This window comes from Artemia franciscana, chromosome 9 (genome assembly GCF_032884065.1).
Source record: "Artemia franciscana chromosome 9, ASM3288406v1, whole genome shotgun sequence".
NCBI classification, from domain to species: domain Eukaryota; kingdom Metazoa; phylum Arthropoda; class Branchiopoda; order Anostraca; family Artemiidae; genus Artemia; species Artemia franciscana.
In genome coordinates this window covers 37,132,748-37,150,150 of record NC_088871.1, presented here as the reverse complement: position 1 = coordinate 37,150,150, position 17,403 = coordinate 37,132,748, and the positions used below count along the sequence as shown (strand labels likewise).

The following is a 17,403-nucleotide window of genomic DNA, read 5'->3' as shown; positions in this document are numbered from 1 at the left end:
ACCGAATGCTTACCGGTAAAATTTTGCCAAGGATAAGTATTGAGGAATGTTGAAATCATTTTGTGTATATTTATAATGAATATAATTAAAAATAACAAGTTTTGAAGATCTCAACATAACCCATTATAAAAAATTTTGAGTTTTGTCGCTGGTTTTGCAATTCCAGTCGAACCTTGCTATCAACCATGATTCATCTTTTCACAATTCAAGTAACAATCCAGATATGAAGGAAAACCAAACATGACAATCGAGATTGTCGCAGAAAATATATTTTTCTACAATATGGATCGTCAATCGAGATTTGAGTTTGTCACGGAAAAAAGGCTTAAATGACCGGTAATGTCTGTTTCAAATGCCACAAAAAAAATCTTTGTTAAAGGTATGGAGCTTGTTACCAGCAGTGTTATTGTGAGCAACGAGCTCATAAAAACAGGGTAGTCTCTTATGAATTACGGTAACGCGTTTATGGTTTTACAATTGTCTTCTTTCCTCTCAATCTTTTTTTCCACGATTTTCTTTCTTTGTGAAAAAACGGACTGCAATAGATCACGGTGCTTTTAAAACGTTTGCTGATGGTAAGATATGTCTTCTGAACAGTTGGGCGAAGTTATGCCAAATATAGCACGTTTCTCATCTTAGAAGACCGAAAAATACGGGAACAGCATGGTGACAAATTATACTATCTGTAAAAATTACAATAAAATCAAGGTTTAGTCTGTATATAAATTTAGATTTAGTCTTTTTAGTTTGTATGTAATTTCTAGTTATACTAAAAACATCTTCCTCTCGCTTGGAAATAAATTTATGTTATACATCAGTGTATCTAAACAATCAAATGGGAAAAGGAAAGGAAAAGATATCAAAATTTCCATATATTCATGGGGTCAATCCACGAAAGTTTAGAGGAGGCAAAATATTGTTCAAAGTCTTTAAAATGCTAAAAAAGCATTTTTTAAAATGAAAACATTCGAAAAAGTTATAAAGTGTTTTTTAATGGAAATATCCAAAAAATGACTTTTTGACTGAAAATGCATATTGACTTTTATTTCTTAAAAATAATCTACAGGAGTTGAAAAATTATATCTAATTCAATTTCTGAGGCTGAACTGGAGTTGTCGAGAGTCGAGGTTATAAATCTAGCATAAGCACCTCCTTTATCTGTTCTTAGGCTGTGATTGGCTTAAAATGGAAAATTTTAGACTCGGCTTTGCAATTACCTATTATACGTTTGCATTACATTGTTTTCAGTTTTATCTTAATTGTAATTGCTTATACCTATTCTCTTTCAGTAACGAGCCAGTATCGTGTAAAGGCTACTCCATACCCCGTATAGACCTTTACCCATGGAAAGAAGACCCTCATTCAAGCAATTACAAGCCAAAGTATTCCCAGTATCAGAAGAGACCGTCTCATAAGCCATCTAAGCCAAAGATCCCCTATGAGCAAAGTCAATATAAGGCTGAATATTATGGACCTTATAAACCAGAACACTACGAAACATATAGAACCAGACCAGAATACTACAAACCAGAAATTTATTCATTTGAGCAGAGAATCCCAAATAAGTATCACGAAAGGGAATATAGAGGGAATAGGAGATATTAGAAGAACTTAGGTGTATTTTTGAAATATTTACTCAGAGATTATTGTGTATATACTTTTAAAATAAATGATTATTTTTTTCACATTTCATAGTTCTGCTAGGAATTTAAAACAATTTTCTATTACATTCTTAATGAAGATTATCAAATTTGTTCTCTGGATAATAAACATATTATGCAATATTTAAGTTATAAAATTTTTATCTTAAACTTTTAGTTTTTGTTAGAAATTTTTAAAGATTGAAGTTTTAGTTCACGATTTACAGTTTAAATTTGAAAACTATTAGTTTTAGTTTTTCATTTCTAACGTTATCTAAAGTTTTAACTTAGTTTAATTCAATTTTAACAATTTAATCTTAAATTGGAAGTTTTAAAAAGACCAACATATTTGTTCAATTTAAGTATTCGGATGAACCCCACAATAGGCTTTATGTAAGAGCTTCCTATATGTTAGAATACTCTTGTAGGCTATTTCTCTTTAGTAGGCTGCATGTTTAAGGCTATATCAAGCTAAGTATTTCTGACGATGATAAAGGATTCTGAGCAGAAAACTGTAATACCTGCGGTAGCGAAAAAATACTGAATGGGTAACATAATCTTTTCTTCATGAGGCAACCGCATTTTATGTAAAAAATCGTTAAATGTTTAAGTCGACGGATAAAATACTGAATAAAATCAAAGAACAGACGTAAAAAAATTTGAAAACAAAATCTTTCACTGAAAATACTAAATCTTAGAGAATTTTTTTATAGTACTTGAGGGGGTAAAGATACTAACATAGAGCTGACGGGCAATTCATCGCCATAACCCCCGGCATGTTTGACTATAGAATATTTTTAGTATCACTACGAAAAATTTTCCCATATCCAACAATCGAATATGCTCCTCAGCAATAACAATAAAGAAAGATTCTAGATTTTTTCAAGGTGTAAAATAAAAATAAAGTGTCAAGTAAAAATTGAAAGGAGGATAAACCTTGCAGCAGAGGATCGACAATAGAGAAGGAAAGAAAGGGAGTCAGAGAGAAAAGGGATGATCTATTTATCAGCTCTGTTGTAAAGGAAACGAGCCGGGAAAAGTTAAAATAGACTCGGAAAACCGAAGGCCAGTAAAATACGACTTGAAATACTGATCCAAATGTCGTAATGGATAATGAAATGTAACGGATCCAAAACGTATAAAAAAACAGTATGTGTTTAGTTTTTTTTTTTTTTTGATGAGCCTTGGAAGCAATCTTTTTGCCTCTTTCCGCTCGATCCTGCCATCGACCCTCACAAATAGGCTCCGTTCTTTGACCCCTGGCCAAGTATAGCCTGCCAGCACATTCCTTAGTCAGTCCACTCGGGAAATCTATCCAACTTTGAAGATCTGGCTGGCTGCGGGTCGTTTCAAAAACTATATATTTGGGTTTATTTTTGGTTGTGGGTTATGATGGCAGTGGTCAAGTATAACTCTTAAGCGTGGGCGCTCTAGAAACGGAGGAGGAGCTGTTAGTGTTTTTACAGAGAAATTGCCTACAGATAGTTTCGGGTACCCGGTTGACTGACCGTATCTCAAATAGTATGCTGTACAAAAAATGTTGTTCAGTCCAGCTTTCTAGGGCTGTAATGAGAGAAGGGATGAGACGGCTAGGACAAGTTCTAAGGATGAAGGATAACAGGTTGCCAATCGTCTATGGCCAAACTAAAGTCGGGTCGTCCCCGAATGGGATGGGAGGATGTCGTAAGGAAAGATTTAAGTGAACAGGAACTTCTTGGGAAGTTTTAAAAAGATTGGGATGTAGGTGGAGCGTGCGTAGCTGTGTTAGCCCAAGGTGGATTGGTGCTACACTGAGTTACTAGTAGTAGTAGAAGTAGTAGTAATAGTTTTGGGTTGCAGCAGGATATTCAGCCTTTTCCAGTGATTTACTGTGCGTTGAGTCTACTTTTCATTTTCATTATGCAAGGGACAGTGTTTACGTGTAACTAAAGGCATTTTTTCCCGTTCATGTTTTCTGTTTTATATAGAGGTACACGGAAATGAAGTAGTTTAAAAATTATTATTAAAATTATTGAAGATCTCCATATATTCAGAACAAGAGCTAAGAGCTCATATGGCATTCAGAACAAGAGCTAAGACCTCATATGGCACTTGTGACGAGGTCGGAAGAACCAAGAGCTCATACGGTATGAGCTCTAGCGAAATTCTAAGAATCAATACATTGATTTAAAAAGAAAATCAGAGGCTTAGTAACGGTCGGGATTTAAAATAAAAGCTCTGAGTCACGAGGTCCTTCTACATATCAAAATTCAGTAAGATCCGTTCACCCACACCTAAGTTATAAATCCTTCATTTTTTCTAATTTTTATTCTCCCTTCAGCCCCCTAGATTCCCCCTAATTCTCCCTTCAACCCCCTAGATGGTCGAATCGGAGAAAACGACTTTATCAAGTCAATTTGTACAGCTCCCTGACACGTATACCAATTTTCATTGTCCTAACACGTCCAGAAGCACTAAACTCGCCAAAGAACTGAACCTCACCCCCTAACTCCCCCAAAGAGAGCAGATCCAGTACGGTTACATCAATCACGTATCTAAGACATTTGCCTATTCTACACACAAAGTTTCATCCCAATTTTTCCACTCTAAGCGTTTCCCAAGATTTCCGGGTTCCTCCCTCCAACTCCCCCCAATGTCATCGGATCTGGATGGGATTTAAAATAAAAGTTCGAAAGCACAAAATCCTTCTAAATATTAAATTTCATTAAGATCCGGTCAAATCAAAGTTACAAATACCTCATTTTTATCTAATTTTTCCGAATTACTCCCCTCCCCCCGAAATCCACCAAAGAGAGCGGATCCGATCCGGTTATTTCACTCACGTAGCTATAACTTGTGCTTATTCTTCCCACCAAGTTTCATCCTGATCTCTCCTCTTTAAGCGTTTTCTAAGATTTCAGGTTCCCTCCCCTCCCCCCAATGACACTGGATCCAATCGGGATTTAAAATAAGATATCTGAGTTATGAGTGCCTTTTAAATATAAAATCATTAAGATCCGATCACTCCTTCGTAAGTTAAAAATACCTCATTTTTTCAAATTTTTCAGAATTAACCACCCCCCCCCCAACTCCCCCAAAGAGAGCGGATCTGTTCAGGTTATGTTAATCATGTATCTAGGACTTGTGATTATTTTCCCACCAAGTTTCATCCCGATCCCTCCACTCTAAGCGTTTCCAAAATTTTAGGTTCCCCCTCCCCAACTCCCCCAATGTCACCGGATCCAGTCGGGATTTAAAATAAGAGCTCCGAGACACGATATCCTTCCAAAAATCAAGTTTCATTAAGATCCGATCATTTTTTCCAACTATGAGGCGGTTCCCCCTCAATATCTCAATCTTCACTCTTAAGCTTCTTAGTGATTTAAAAATGGTTCTTATTATAATTAAACGGCCATCAGGTTTCACGAGTCATTCTTAAGGGGGGAAAACATCAAACTTTAACGTAAAGAACGAGGAACTGTGGTGGGGCAACCTCCTTTATATACCGCATAATTTCTGTTTGTCTTAAGTTTTAATTTTGCTCCTTATTTTCAGTTGGAATACTTGTTTTTTTTTTCGATCATTTTCAAAATTCCAGGAAATACGCCTCCCCTTCCATGGAAAATTCTCCCAATAAGACTTCCTCCATGACATGTCTCTCCTGCGTAAAATCCCCTTCCCTCCAGAAGATTCCCCATGGACAATTTCATCGTTGCTGAAAATTTTCTCTGAAAAATTTATTTCAAACATTTCCGTCAAGAAAATTCTCCTTAGCCTGATTTATTTTAAAAATGACCTGTTTTTCATTTAGTGTCTAATCGCTTTTCAAATCATGCTGGATATACCTCCCTTCCGTGGAAATTTTTTATGGAAATCCCCCCCCCCCCAGTGGGAAGTTTCCTCCACGAAAAATTCCCCCATGGACAATTTCTCCCATGGAAAACTTTCGATGGAGAATTTCTTCCACATAAAGTCCCTTCCCTGGAATTATCGCCCAGGCAATTTAAATTCCTTTGAAAGTTTACCCTAAAGAATTTCCCTGTAACATCTCCAAATGTAAAATTGAGTCGCCAAAGAGAAAGTAAAATAAATAGTTTTGTACAGGAATTCCTGAAAATCCCCCTTGAAAACTTCCCCTTGAAAATCATGCCAGAAACTACCTAGCCCAGGGAAAATTATCTCCGTGGAAATCCCCCGAAAGATAAGTCCCCTCTCCCCCAAAAAACATCTGTATGCTTCCCAGTAACAAATTCTATATTTAACCACGGGCAAGTTTTATAACTAGTAGTCCGTGTCCCCAGGGGCTCTGGAGGGTCATTTTGTCTCCATAGACATTGCTAGTTGACCTTTCAACTATGCTGAACAAAAGGGATATTTCAAATTTTTATCGGATGGCTTGGGGGGAAAGGGGATTCTGAGGGGATCTAGTTACCCTTCCATTTTTTTGGTCACTTAAGAAGGGCACTATAACTTTTAATTTTCGTTCGAATGACCCCTTTCCTAGTCGTTTAGGATCATCAGTTCGGTACTATCACCCCTGAGAAAAAGAATGAAACAAAAAGCTATAAAAATAATATTTTCGTACCCGTGATGTTTCTTCTTGTAAAGAAAAAAATGAAACATTTTCGCAGGTGGGAGCTTGGTAGAGTTCTCTGATACACTGGATCTGATGGTACGATTTTCCTTAAGTTTTCTTGACATTTTGGGGTCTTTCTGCTCTTTTCAAAAATCAGCCAAATTTTTCCAGGCCCGTAGCTTTTGATGAGTAACATTAAACTTAATGAATTTGTCTATTGTTTCAGCATAAAAATTCAATCCTTTTGATGTTACTATTGAACATCTAGAGTTTTCACGAAATTTCAATTCGTGAAACTCTAGAGTTTCAGGTACTATCGGACCAAATCGCTCCTTGTTTACAGTTGGTTACCACGAACTGCTAGATTGGGGCGTACAACAGTTCGTGCATGGTACTGGCATATATACTTTTAGGAGAGAAAATGTGCGTTTTCAAATCATTTTTTCTGTTATCTCTTGAAAGCTAAGAGAGAGAGGGCTATGACCTGAGTGACAAAAAGTGTCTCTTCCATCAGTAAGATGAATCATTAGCAGACCCACGATTAGTCTTTCTTTTAGAAAACTTTTACAGCAAAATTGTTTCCTGCTCCTTTGATGGTACCTGGACATGACAGTTTATGGGAAATTACTCTCGAAATAACTAAAGGTTCGATATGCTGTTTCTGTTGCAGAACATTGATACAATGAGATTCTTGGAATTGGTATGAGAGTAAAATGGAACAGTTGGCTGTCAGCCAACAGGTGGTTAGCTAATAAATAAAACGATAGTTCTAATTCTGGAAAATATTTTAAATGTATGGTTCTTTGGTTGTGAGAGCAGTTTTGAAGCTAAAATGATTGCTCTCATAAGTTATCTATATTCTTTTTTTTTCAATTCTAGTAGTTTCCTACATTTATTCATTGCTTGTTTTATAGACTTAGAAATGCAATATCTTAGAAACGGCCTAGAGCATCAAGTTGAAACTTTCTGAGCATGATAAGGGGGATGTTAAACTATCCAAAAGGCAATATATGCATACTGCTACTGCTACTACTATTACTACTTCTACTGCTACTACTTCTACTGCTATTACTCTATACTGCTACTTCTACTACTCCTACTCCTACTACTACGACTGCTACGACGACTACTACTACAAAGGCTAAGGGTATTGATGTGAAAATTTTAGGGAATATTAAGAGAAAATTTTACGTAAATCAAAACACACTATGTGCTTGCAGATTGTCGGAAGGGCGTTTCAACAGTATCTTTGGAACGGCTTATAGTATTAGACTGAAACTTACAGTATATGATGTGGGGGACGTCGAATTAACCAAAAGGCAATATTTGCAGGCTACTACCACTACCGCTTCTGCTGCTGTTATTACTACTACTACAACAGCAACTACTGCTGCTACTTCCACTGCTACTACTAATACTATTATTGAACTAAATCAAATGAGTGTAAGTACATCCAGGTTGTCATTAAAATGGTAGAGATGCAATATTTCAGGAATGGAATAGGGTATTAAGTTGAAATTTTCAGGAAAGTTGAGGGGGATGTAAAAATAAATCAAAATAAATTTTGCGTGCCCAAGTTGCAAAAGAGTAAATGTGCAATATCTCGTGAAAAGCTCAGGGTATTAAGTTGATACTTTTGAGTATGTTTTCGGGGATGGTAAACTGAATCGAAAGACACTTTGTGCAACCAGTTTTGTCAAAAAAGCATATTTGCGTTATCTCAGGAACGCCTAAGAGTATAAAGTTAAGAGAGCCAGGGTAGGTCTAGTCGGAAATTGAGGTAAATCAAAAAGAACCAGGTGCATCCAAGGCTATTAAAATAGTGTGTCTATGATATCTCGGGAAATGTTCATGGATTTGATTTGGAACTTATTGGGCATGTGGAGGGGGATGGTTGATTAATATTTGTCTTTAATGATGACTGCTACACTATGGGGATAATAGTTCCAACACTTCTATAGAACCCCATAGATTATGCCATTATTTGACTCACATATTTGAATTTTTTCCCCGTACCCTTCAATCTAAAGCATTATAGTGTAACTATTATTAAAAACTGTTGCAATATTTTGTCCAACGCATAAATAGTAAGCCAAAATATAGTTTTCTATAGAGATTAAATCAAATAGAACAAGTGTTTTGAACTGAAAGTAAAGAGGTAAATAGCAACGAAGACCACACTGCCTTTCCATAACAAACAAACACAACTTAGAAACACTAGGGATATTTTCTCAAGACGGTGGAATTCAATTCAGTGAGTATTTTGGCCCTTTGTCCAAGGGTCGTCTTCAGCACAACACCTATATATATATATATATATATATATATATATATATATATATATATATATATATATATATATATATATATATATATATATATATATATATATATATATATATATACATATACATATATATATATAAAACTGTTTTTAAAAAATTGTTTAAAACAGCCCTAGCGTCCTTACTTCAATGAAGTTCAACCTGGACTAATAAAAAAGTGATGTAAGATGCTAAACTCATTACTCATTTAAATGAAATAAAGTAAAATAATTAAATACAAGATTTCAAAACTAATCTTGCTGTTTTAGCAGCTAGCCTTAAAGGACTTTCGTAACGGGCTCAGTACCACTGTAAATTGATTTGACAAAATATTTTCTTATATCATTTTTAATTAAATTTGAGCATAAAGAATTTAGTGAATATTCCCAAAAGTCCCTATTTATAGAAATATTGCTATTTATTTTGAGACTAATTTCGAATGATTCCCGAACCACTCGTTTTATCCCTAAATTATTAATAATGAGTGAAGATTTTTCAAAAAGTATTGTGTGGCTGGAATTGTTAAATATATGGCAAGCTAAAGTAGAAGCAAAGGAGTTATCAGAGCTATTAGAAATTAATGCGTTGTCTATGTCTTCTTTATATTGGTGTAGCCGTTTTTTCTAGATTCTGATGAGTTAGACCAGCATAATTGACACAGTCGCATGGCATTTGATAAGCCCCCCCTTTTTGGCGAGTAACTGGGGTTTTATCTTTACCGGAGTTTAGAAAATTTGTGATGTTAAAATCATCAGTGAAAACTACATACAGATTATTTGTGTGTAAATACTTTTTGATTTTGTTTTGATTTTTGGGATATACGGAAGATACATTATATTTGAGGACTTATCAGCAGCCTCACACTGTGAAGTATCTTTGATTTTATGGGAATGTCCGTTGATTTTTGAATTAAAATGGAATAGTTGTGGACATCAAGTCATGGCTAATTGTAGAAAAGGCCAAGACAGATAGTCCATGTGAGTGAGAAGCAAATCTGGCATTAATTCCCCCTTATTAGAATTGTATTAAAAGGAGGTTAGTTCATTTGTTAATAGATATACCTAATCTATTATCCGTCCATGCATCATTGCTAAGGCAGTAGAAACAAGGTTGATAGTCATAGAGCTAATATAGTGATAGAACCTATAGTTTTCCAACTGTTTGATTAATTTGACAATTTAAGAACTACTAACTATTTTGTTTTCTGAAATGCTTGTGTTATTACGTTTTTTAACTAAATATGCCGAATTACTAATATAGGAATTTTGGGAATACAGTAAAGGTTTGAAAGCTGTGAAAAGCCATTTTACAATATTGGAAGCGGGGGGTTTGGTATATGCTACGATTGATCTTAAGGGAATATCTTGTTTATGTATTTTTGGTAAACCATAGGATTTTGGACAGAAACTATAACGGGGGAACATTTATTTTATAATAATTGGATGATATTACCGTTCTGTTTTAGCTGCTTTAATTCATTTATAATATTATTTGCAAACTGATCAATAGGATCAAGAGAAATTGTTTTGTATGTAGTTGTGTCATTTAAGTGTGAAAAATTTTTGTCGTCTTAGTCGGTCGTAATGGGTAGTGTTTATGCAAAGCGGAAAATTATGCTGCAAAGTGTTTATGCCAATTGGAAAATTAAAAACCTTTTTTGTTGAAAGTTTTTGATTTTTTTTTTGTTTGAAAACCTGCCCACTGTTGATTTTTCTCGAGTTGTTAGATTAGAAAGGAATTTGTTTAGCAATGATTTTCGCTCGTCCAAGGAACGACTTTATACAACATTGGAAAGCTTGAGAGATGAATCTTCGATGAGAAACTGTATCTTTCTTCAAGATTCACTCCTGTACCCGCTTTTGTCAACCTCTCTTCTAAAATGTTTGAACCCCATAAAATCGAAACACTGGAAAAATATATATAATTCCCTTTTCTAGCAAAACAAGTTTCCGTGGCAGATATAGCTTCCTCTCTAGATTATATTTTATATTTTTGGAATCAGCATGGAAAGCCAATTATTTTGACGCATTAATTTTCATCGAAATTCCCTACTTTAGAGTTTCGGTTACCATTGGGCCGAGCCATTCCTTACTTATAGTTCTTTATACCACGAACGGTTTGATATTTTACTTTAAGCTTGGATTATGAGACTTAGCCGAAATATACATCTTCTTTAGAAAGTAGGCAACAAGTTAACTGCCCCCCTCCCCATCTAGACTGGCCTGAAGAGCTACTATCCAAATCTCGAGAAATTTTGACATGAATTTTCCTTTTTAGGCTTTGTCCCCCGCCCTCACAATGAATCTATTGTAGGCAACAGGTGAACTACCCCCCCCCCCCCCCCACCTCTAGACAGATCTGGAGAACTACTGTCCAAATGTCGAAAGATTTTGACATGAATTTTCCTTTTTTGAGGCTTTATCCCCCTCCCTCATGAAAATCTGTTGGGATTCAAACTTTGTAAACTTTTAGTTTCTAAATTTTGTTCTTGTGTTTTGCAGACTTTAAAGTCTTTGAGGACTGATTTGCAACTATGCAATAGCTTACATAAATCATTTATGACAATCAGTCATTTTATGAGGCTGTGCTCAACAGCTATATGATTGACATTTTTGAATTAACCTAAAAAATTAAGACTAAAACCGGTTCGGCACATGGGTTGGACCCCTTTCAATCTGAAGTCACGGCAGTAGTCTGCTAATTTCGAAACCCAAGAAATGTAAAAGTGTCTAAAACTGGGGCTACCCATTGCTCAATTTGGTCCTTGTGGAAAAAAATAATGTAGATGGGATGATAGCACCTTTATATATGAGGGACCAGCGGAATCACTTTCTGTAACAGTTACGCTTGGAAAAGACAAATAAGTAATTTATTGGAAGAAAGCAGGGAACAAATATACGCTGATTTTTTACTATTGCCTCCCTTTCCTCATGGGCCAAAAATAAGCAGATAAAAAATAAAGTTTATCCCCCTGGAGCAAAATTAAGATTTTATTTGCTATGAAGTATCCATGATTGTCCTGACTAGGAAAAATAACAGGAAAAACTCTACTTTGAGCCACATTTTTCACAACCGAATTAAAAAAAAAAAATTACAAGGACTGAATTTTCTTTCATTAATACGGTTTCCCAGAAACAAAGGTTTCCCAGCCCATAAGATACATTAAGATATTAAACTAACATATTTAATTTATTTGATTTCCTGGGCCACGAATTTTAGATCCCATGTAACATCGGCCTGGGTACTTAAGACCTGGTTTTTGGGAGAACCATCCCTAGACTACAATTAAACCTTACAAATGTTTTGAACTAGTTTCAACATTACTGCAGATTTAAGTTCTTCCTTTGCTGTGCGAATATGATTTAGAGCAAAATTTTCATACATGCTGTAAAAAGCTGGAATTAAATATTTGCATTTTTTGCAACGTTTTCATTTTATCTAATTTTTAAAAAGAACTATTTCAAGTGTAAATACGTTAGTTTTTGAGCAGAATGGTCTGCTCAATAGTTGCAAATAATGCCAATTTTTTAAACAAAAGATTTACTCCAGTTTTTTTTTTTTTTTCAATAGGGACTTTATCTCTTTTGGATTTAGCTCTAACTAAAACTGAAACCTCTGAAGTATAATCACGACTGAGAGACAAGTGAAAGACATGTGCCGTTTACAAAAGTCAATGCCCTGTGAAACTGTACCTTTTTGCAGACAGTGATTTAGAGCGTGTTCCAGTCTCGGCAAAAAATAATAATATTTAATAGAAACTAAACGCTTGTTTCCTGGTGAGGGCAAATAAATAACTGAAATGATCAAAAATTGATGTTTTTCTAAATACTGTCTTAAATTAAATTTTTGTGAACCCAGATAACAAGCAACTCTAGTACATCAACTTCAACACAGTCGTCATCAAACATGAAAAAATAAAGGCAAATAACCAACATTACCACATTTTGACCTACGAATTCAGACAATTCGAATTGAACTTATCAGGAGTTTCAGAAACTCATATCCTAGGGGTAGGAAGCATAGAATTAGGTGATATAGAATTTATTTACTCAGGCAGGAAGGATGGGTTACATGACAGGGAGTAGGGCTCGTGATAAATAAGGAAGCTGTTAAGACTTGTTTAAGCTGGGAAGGTATTAACAATAGAACACTAATCGCTAATTTTATGACTAATTTAAATTAAAAAAAACAAGTTTTTTTTAACTGAAAGTAAGGAGTAATATTAAGACTTAAGGCGGACATAACTTATTACATATATAAGGGGGTTCGACCCCTCGTCAATACCTCGCTCTTTACACTAGATTTCGAATTTTGTTCAAATTCTTTAAGAATGACCCCTGAATCACAAAGGCCTTTTAATTAGAATAAATAGATCTTTTGAAAGTACTAAAACAATTTTAGCGTAAAAAGCGAGGTATTGACGAAGGGGCTAACCCCCTCATATACGTAATAACTTATGTTCGTTTTAAGTTTTAATGTTGCTCCCTACTTTCAGTTGAAAAACCTTGTTTTCTTAAAATTTAATTTCTGATCGTTTTTAAATAATGCTGGGAAATCCAGCACCCTTTTCATGGAAAATTCTCTTCCCCCGTGAAAAATGTCTCCATGGAAAAATCCTCCAACCTAACCTTCCACATTTCTAAAGATAGGAGCTTGAAACTTCTACAGTAGGGATCTCTGATACGCTGAATCTGATGATATGAATCTGATAGACATTAAGATTCTATGACTTTTAAGGGATGTTTTCCCTTTTTTTTCAAAAATAAGGCAAATTTTCTCAGGCTCATAATTTTTAATGGGCAAGACTAAAATTAATGAAACTTATATATTTGAAATCAGCATGAAATCTGATTCTTTTAATGTATCTATTGGTATAAAGATTTTGTTCTTTAGAGTTCCGGTTACTATTGAGCCGGATCGCTCCTTACTTACAATTCGTTACCACGAACTGTTTGAAAAGACAGGGTATCAGTTAGAGTAGTATATGCCCCTGTAAAACCTACTGACAGATATAGTAACGACTCAGGTGAATTTTACTTATAGTTACAGGAGCAGATAGGCAGGGTTCCAAGTAGAAATATGGTGTTTTTATTAGGATATTTTAACGCCCAGGTAGGTAGAAATGGGGATAGAGGGTATCCTAGCTTAGGTAAATTTGTCGTAAGAAAAAAAAAACGGTAATGGCCTGCTGTACTGTTGTAATGGCAGGCTGTACTACAGCCTGTAGTACAGCCTACATAATTTTGGTATTGGAAAAGAAAACAGCAATGGTTATGGAATGCTGTAATTTTGTAGGTATAACAATATAGTTATAACCAATACAGTATCAAACAGTTCGTGGTAACGAACTGTAGTAAGGAGCGACCCGGTTCAATAGTAACCAAAACTCTAAGAAATAGAATTTTGATAACCAATAGCTAAATCAAAAGAATTGAATTTTAATGCTGATTTTAAATCTATAAGTTCCATCAAGTTTAGTCTTACCAATCAAAAGTTACGAGCCTGAGAAAGTTTTGCGTTTTTTAGAAAATAGGCGGAAACTAAAAGTCATAGAATCTTAACGAAAATCACACCATCAGATTCAGCGTATGAGAGAAACCTATTGTAGTGCCCTTTTTAAGTGACCAAAAATTTGGAGGGCACCTAGGCCCCCTCCCACGCTAATTATTTTCCCAAATTCAACGGATCAGAATTCGGAGATAGCTATTTTATTCAGTGTAGTCGAAAGACCTTATAACAATGTCTTTGGGGACGACTTACTCCCCCACAGTCCCCTTGGGAGGGGCAACAAGTTACAAACTTTGACCAGTGCTTACATATAGTAATGGTTATTGGGAAGTGTACAGGCGTTTTCAGGAGGATCTTTTTGGTTGGGGGGAGGGGTTGAGAAGAGGGGGATATGCTGGGGGAACTTTCCATCTAGAATTTGTTATGGGGGAAGAACATTTCCACGATGGAAGCGCAGGATTTACTACCATTTTTTAAAAAAAAACAATGAAAAAATAAATATGAAAAAGTTTTTTCAGCTGGAAGTAAGGAAAGGCATTAAAACTTAAAACAAACAGAAATTATTACCCATATGAGGGACTAACCTCCTCCTAATACCTCGCTCTTTACGCTAAAGTATTTTTAGTAATTTCAACTATTTATTCTACGGCTTTTGTGATTCAGGGGTCATTCTTAATGAATTGGGACAAAATTTAAGCTTTAGTGTAAAGAGCGAGGTACTGACGAGGAGGCAAACCCCCTCATATATGTAATAAAAACATGAGAATACAAAAGTTCTTTACGTAATCTAATATATAAGTTACGTAAATCTTTTACTAATAAAAAGATTCGTAAAAAATTAAAAGTTCCAGTTCCTTTTTTAATTAACCAAAACATCGGAGGGCAACTAGGCTTCCTCTCCCGCTCTTTTTTTCTCAATATCATTCGATCAAAATTATGAGAAAGCCTTTTAGCCAACAAAAAAAATTTAAATTTTGTTTTAATTATTCCTCTGCGGAGAGCCAAAATCAAAACATGCATTGATTCAAAAACGTTCAGAAATTAAACAAAAAAAAAAATTTTTTAACTGAAAGTAAGGAGCGACATTAAAACTTAAAACGAACAGAAATTACTTCGTATATGAAAGAGGCTGCTTCCTCATCAACGCCCCGCTCTTTACGCTAAAGTTTTTTACTGTTTTAAAGAGAAGAATTGAGAGAAAGAGTCAAACTTTCGCGTAAAGAGCGGGGCGTTGATGAGGAAGCAGCCTCTTTCATATACGAAGTAATTTCTGTTCGTTTTAAGTTTTAATGTCGTTCCTTACTTTCAGTTAAAAAAACTTGTTTTTTTATTTAATTTGGTCATGAAACGGCCCATAAGTTAACTTGGTATTCACACCAGGGTACCTATATACAGCATATAGTACCTATATATTAGTGTATATAGGAGTGCTGCTTTTGATGTTAAAAGTAAAGATCATCATCCAGTACTGTCTAGGGTTAACTTAAAGCCAAAATTTTGGAAGGGTGACTACCTCCCGGGAATTTATGATGTTGGCAGACTCCAGGATGAGAACTTGAAATAGATTTTCCAAGAACAGTTGAATACTAAACTGGAGAGTTTAAAATTTGACAATGTAGAAGACGGATGGAATAATCTTAAGAAAACAATTTTTGAGGCTGCTGATCATGTCTTATTGAAGAAAGTTAGGAACGCAGCTAGAAATGTTAGTGAAAAAGCTGTATGTTTAATAGAGAGAAGAAGAGCCTTGTATAAGAGTTATCTGATTGATAGACCATATGAAAACAAGAGGAATGTAAAGAAAGTGAAGAAAGTATTAAAATACAAACTCAGGTGCTAATAGTGTGGTAAATGAGTTTCTTAAATATATTGACTCTGAGGTTAGAAATAAGTTACCAAGATAATAAATATGGTTTTTGAAAAAGGGAGTAGGCTACCTAGCGATTTTTGGAAACCCCTAATAAAGCCATTGTGCAAGAAAGGTGATAAGAGTGAGTGTGGTAATTGTTGAGGCACTAGCCTGGTCTCTGTGGTTAGCCAATTACTTAGTGATATGATACTTTTTAGACTGAGAGATGCTGTAGGCAAAGTTGTAAGAGAAGATCATTGCCGTTTTTGAAAGGGGAGAGGATGTGTCGACCACAGTTTTACTCCTAAGTTAATAATTCAGAAGTTCCTGAGTTACCAAACACCTTTACTCCTCAGTCTTATAGATTATGAGCAAGCGTTCAATTCTGTTGATCTTTAGCGAAGGTCCTATATTTGTAAGATATACCAGACAAATACATCAAAGTGATTAGTGGTAAGTACGAGAATAACGCTGATGTGGTTAAGGGTAGGAAATGAGGTTAGCAGCTGAGGTTAGAAGCAGGATTGTGTTCTATCCCCTTTTATATGGATCATTTTGATGGACTTTGTCTAAAGGAGCACAGCAAAGGCAATGGGAGAACACAGAATCAAATGTGGATAAAAAAAAAACCTTCCTGGACTTAAATTATGCTGACGATGGAAGCATCCTAGATAAAAGTGTGAGCAAAATGAATGAACTCTTAGAGGTTTTGCGAGTTCAGAGGAAGAATAGATTTAAAATTAATTTTAAGAAGTCTCCAAGGCTAGGAATAAATCGAGATGAAAAAGGTGTCTTTGGGTAACGAAAAGATTGATCAGGTGGACAGCTCCACTTACCTTGGTAGTATTATTAGTAATGATGGTGGGTGGAGTGAAGTTGGTAAAAGTAGAATAGCCAAAACTCAGGGCTATTCACAGTTGATTCATTTCAAAAGACTCTTTTCACAGTTGAAAATTTTTTTGGAAGGATCAGAAAATACGTATGCAAACGAAGATTAGAATATTAGAAGCTAGAGTGATGAGAGTGGTCAAATAGGGTTCTGAAGAATGGGTGCTCCGAAAAACAGATGAAGATTTGCTAGATGTTTTCCAGAGACTTTGCTTACCGATTGCTCTGGGCACCCGTATGACTGACCGTATTTTAAGCAGTTGGCTGTACGAAAAGTGTGGATCAATTTCACTTTCTAGGGCTATAATGAGAGAAAGGTTGAGATGGCTAGGGCACGTTCTGCGGATGAAGGATGACAGACTGCTGAAGATTGTCCTTTTCAGTCAACTGTCTAGGGCTAAACGGAAAACAGGACGTCCACAGCTGAGATGGGAAGACATCATAAAGAAAGTTTTAAGGGAAATGGGAACTTCCTGGAAGGTGGTAAAGAGGCAGGCTTTGAATAAATTGGGATTTAGTAGGAGCGTGTGTTGCTGTGTAGGCCTCTGATAGTCTGGTGCTGCGATAAGTTGTTAATAGTAGTAGTTAAATCTGTGTTAGGGCATTATTTAATAAAACGCTCCAGGTCTGTAGTTAATG

General features: G+C 35.4%; 1 protein-coding gene across 2 annotated transcripts in view; it reads left to right on the top strand.

Annotated features, from left to right (window-relative positions):
- Positions 1 to 1,685, top strand: part of LOC136031366 (peroxidase-like) — a 110,337-nt gene extending 108,652 nt beyond the window's left edge. For both annotated transcript variants that reach the window (XM_065710869.1, XM_065710870.1), the window contains exon 14: positions 1,290 to 1,685. In XM_065710869.1, the coding sequence (XP_065566941.1) occupies positions 1,290 to 1,605 (316 nt within the window). In that variant the 3' untranslated portion in view covers positions 1,606 to 1,685. The remainder of the gene's footprint in view (positions 1 to 1,289) is intronic.
- Positions 1,686 to 17,403: the final 15,718 nt, after the last annotated feature.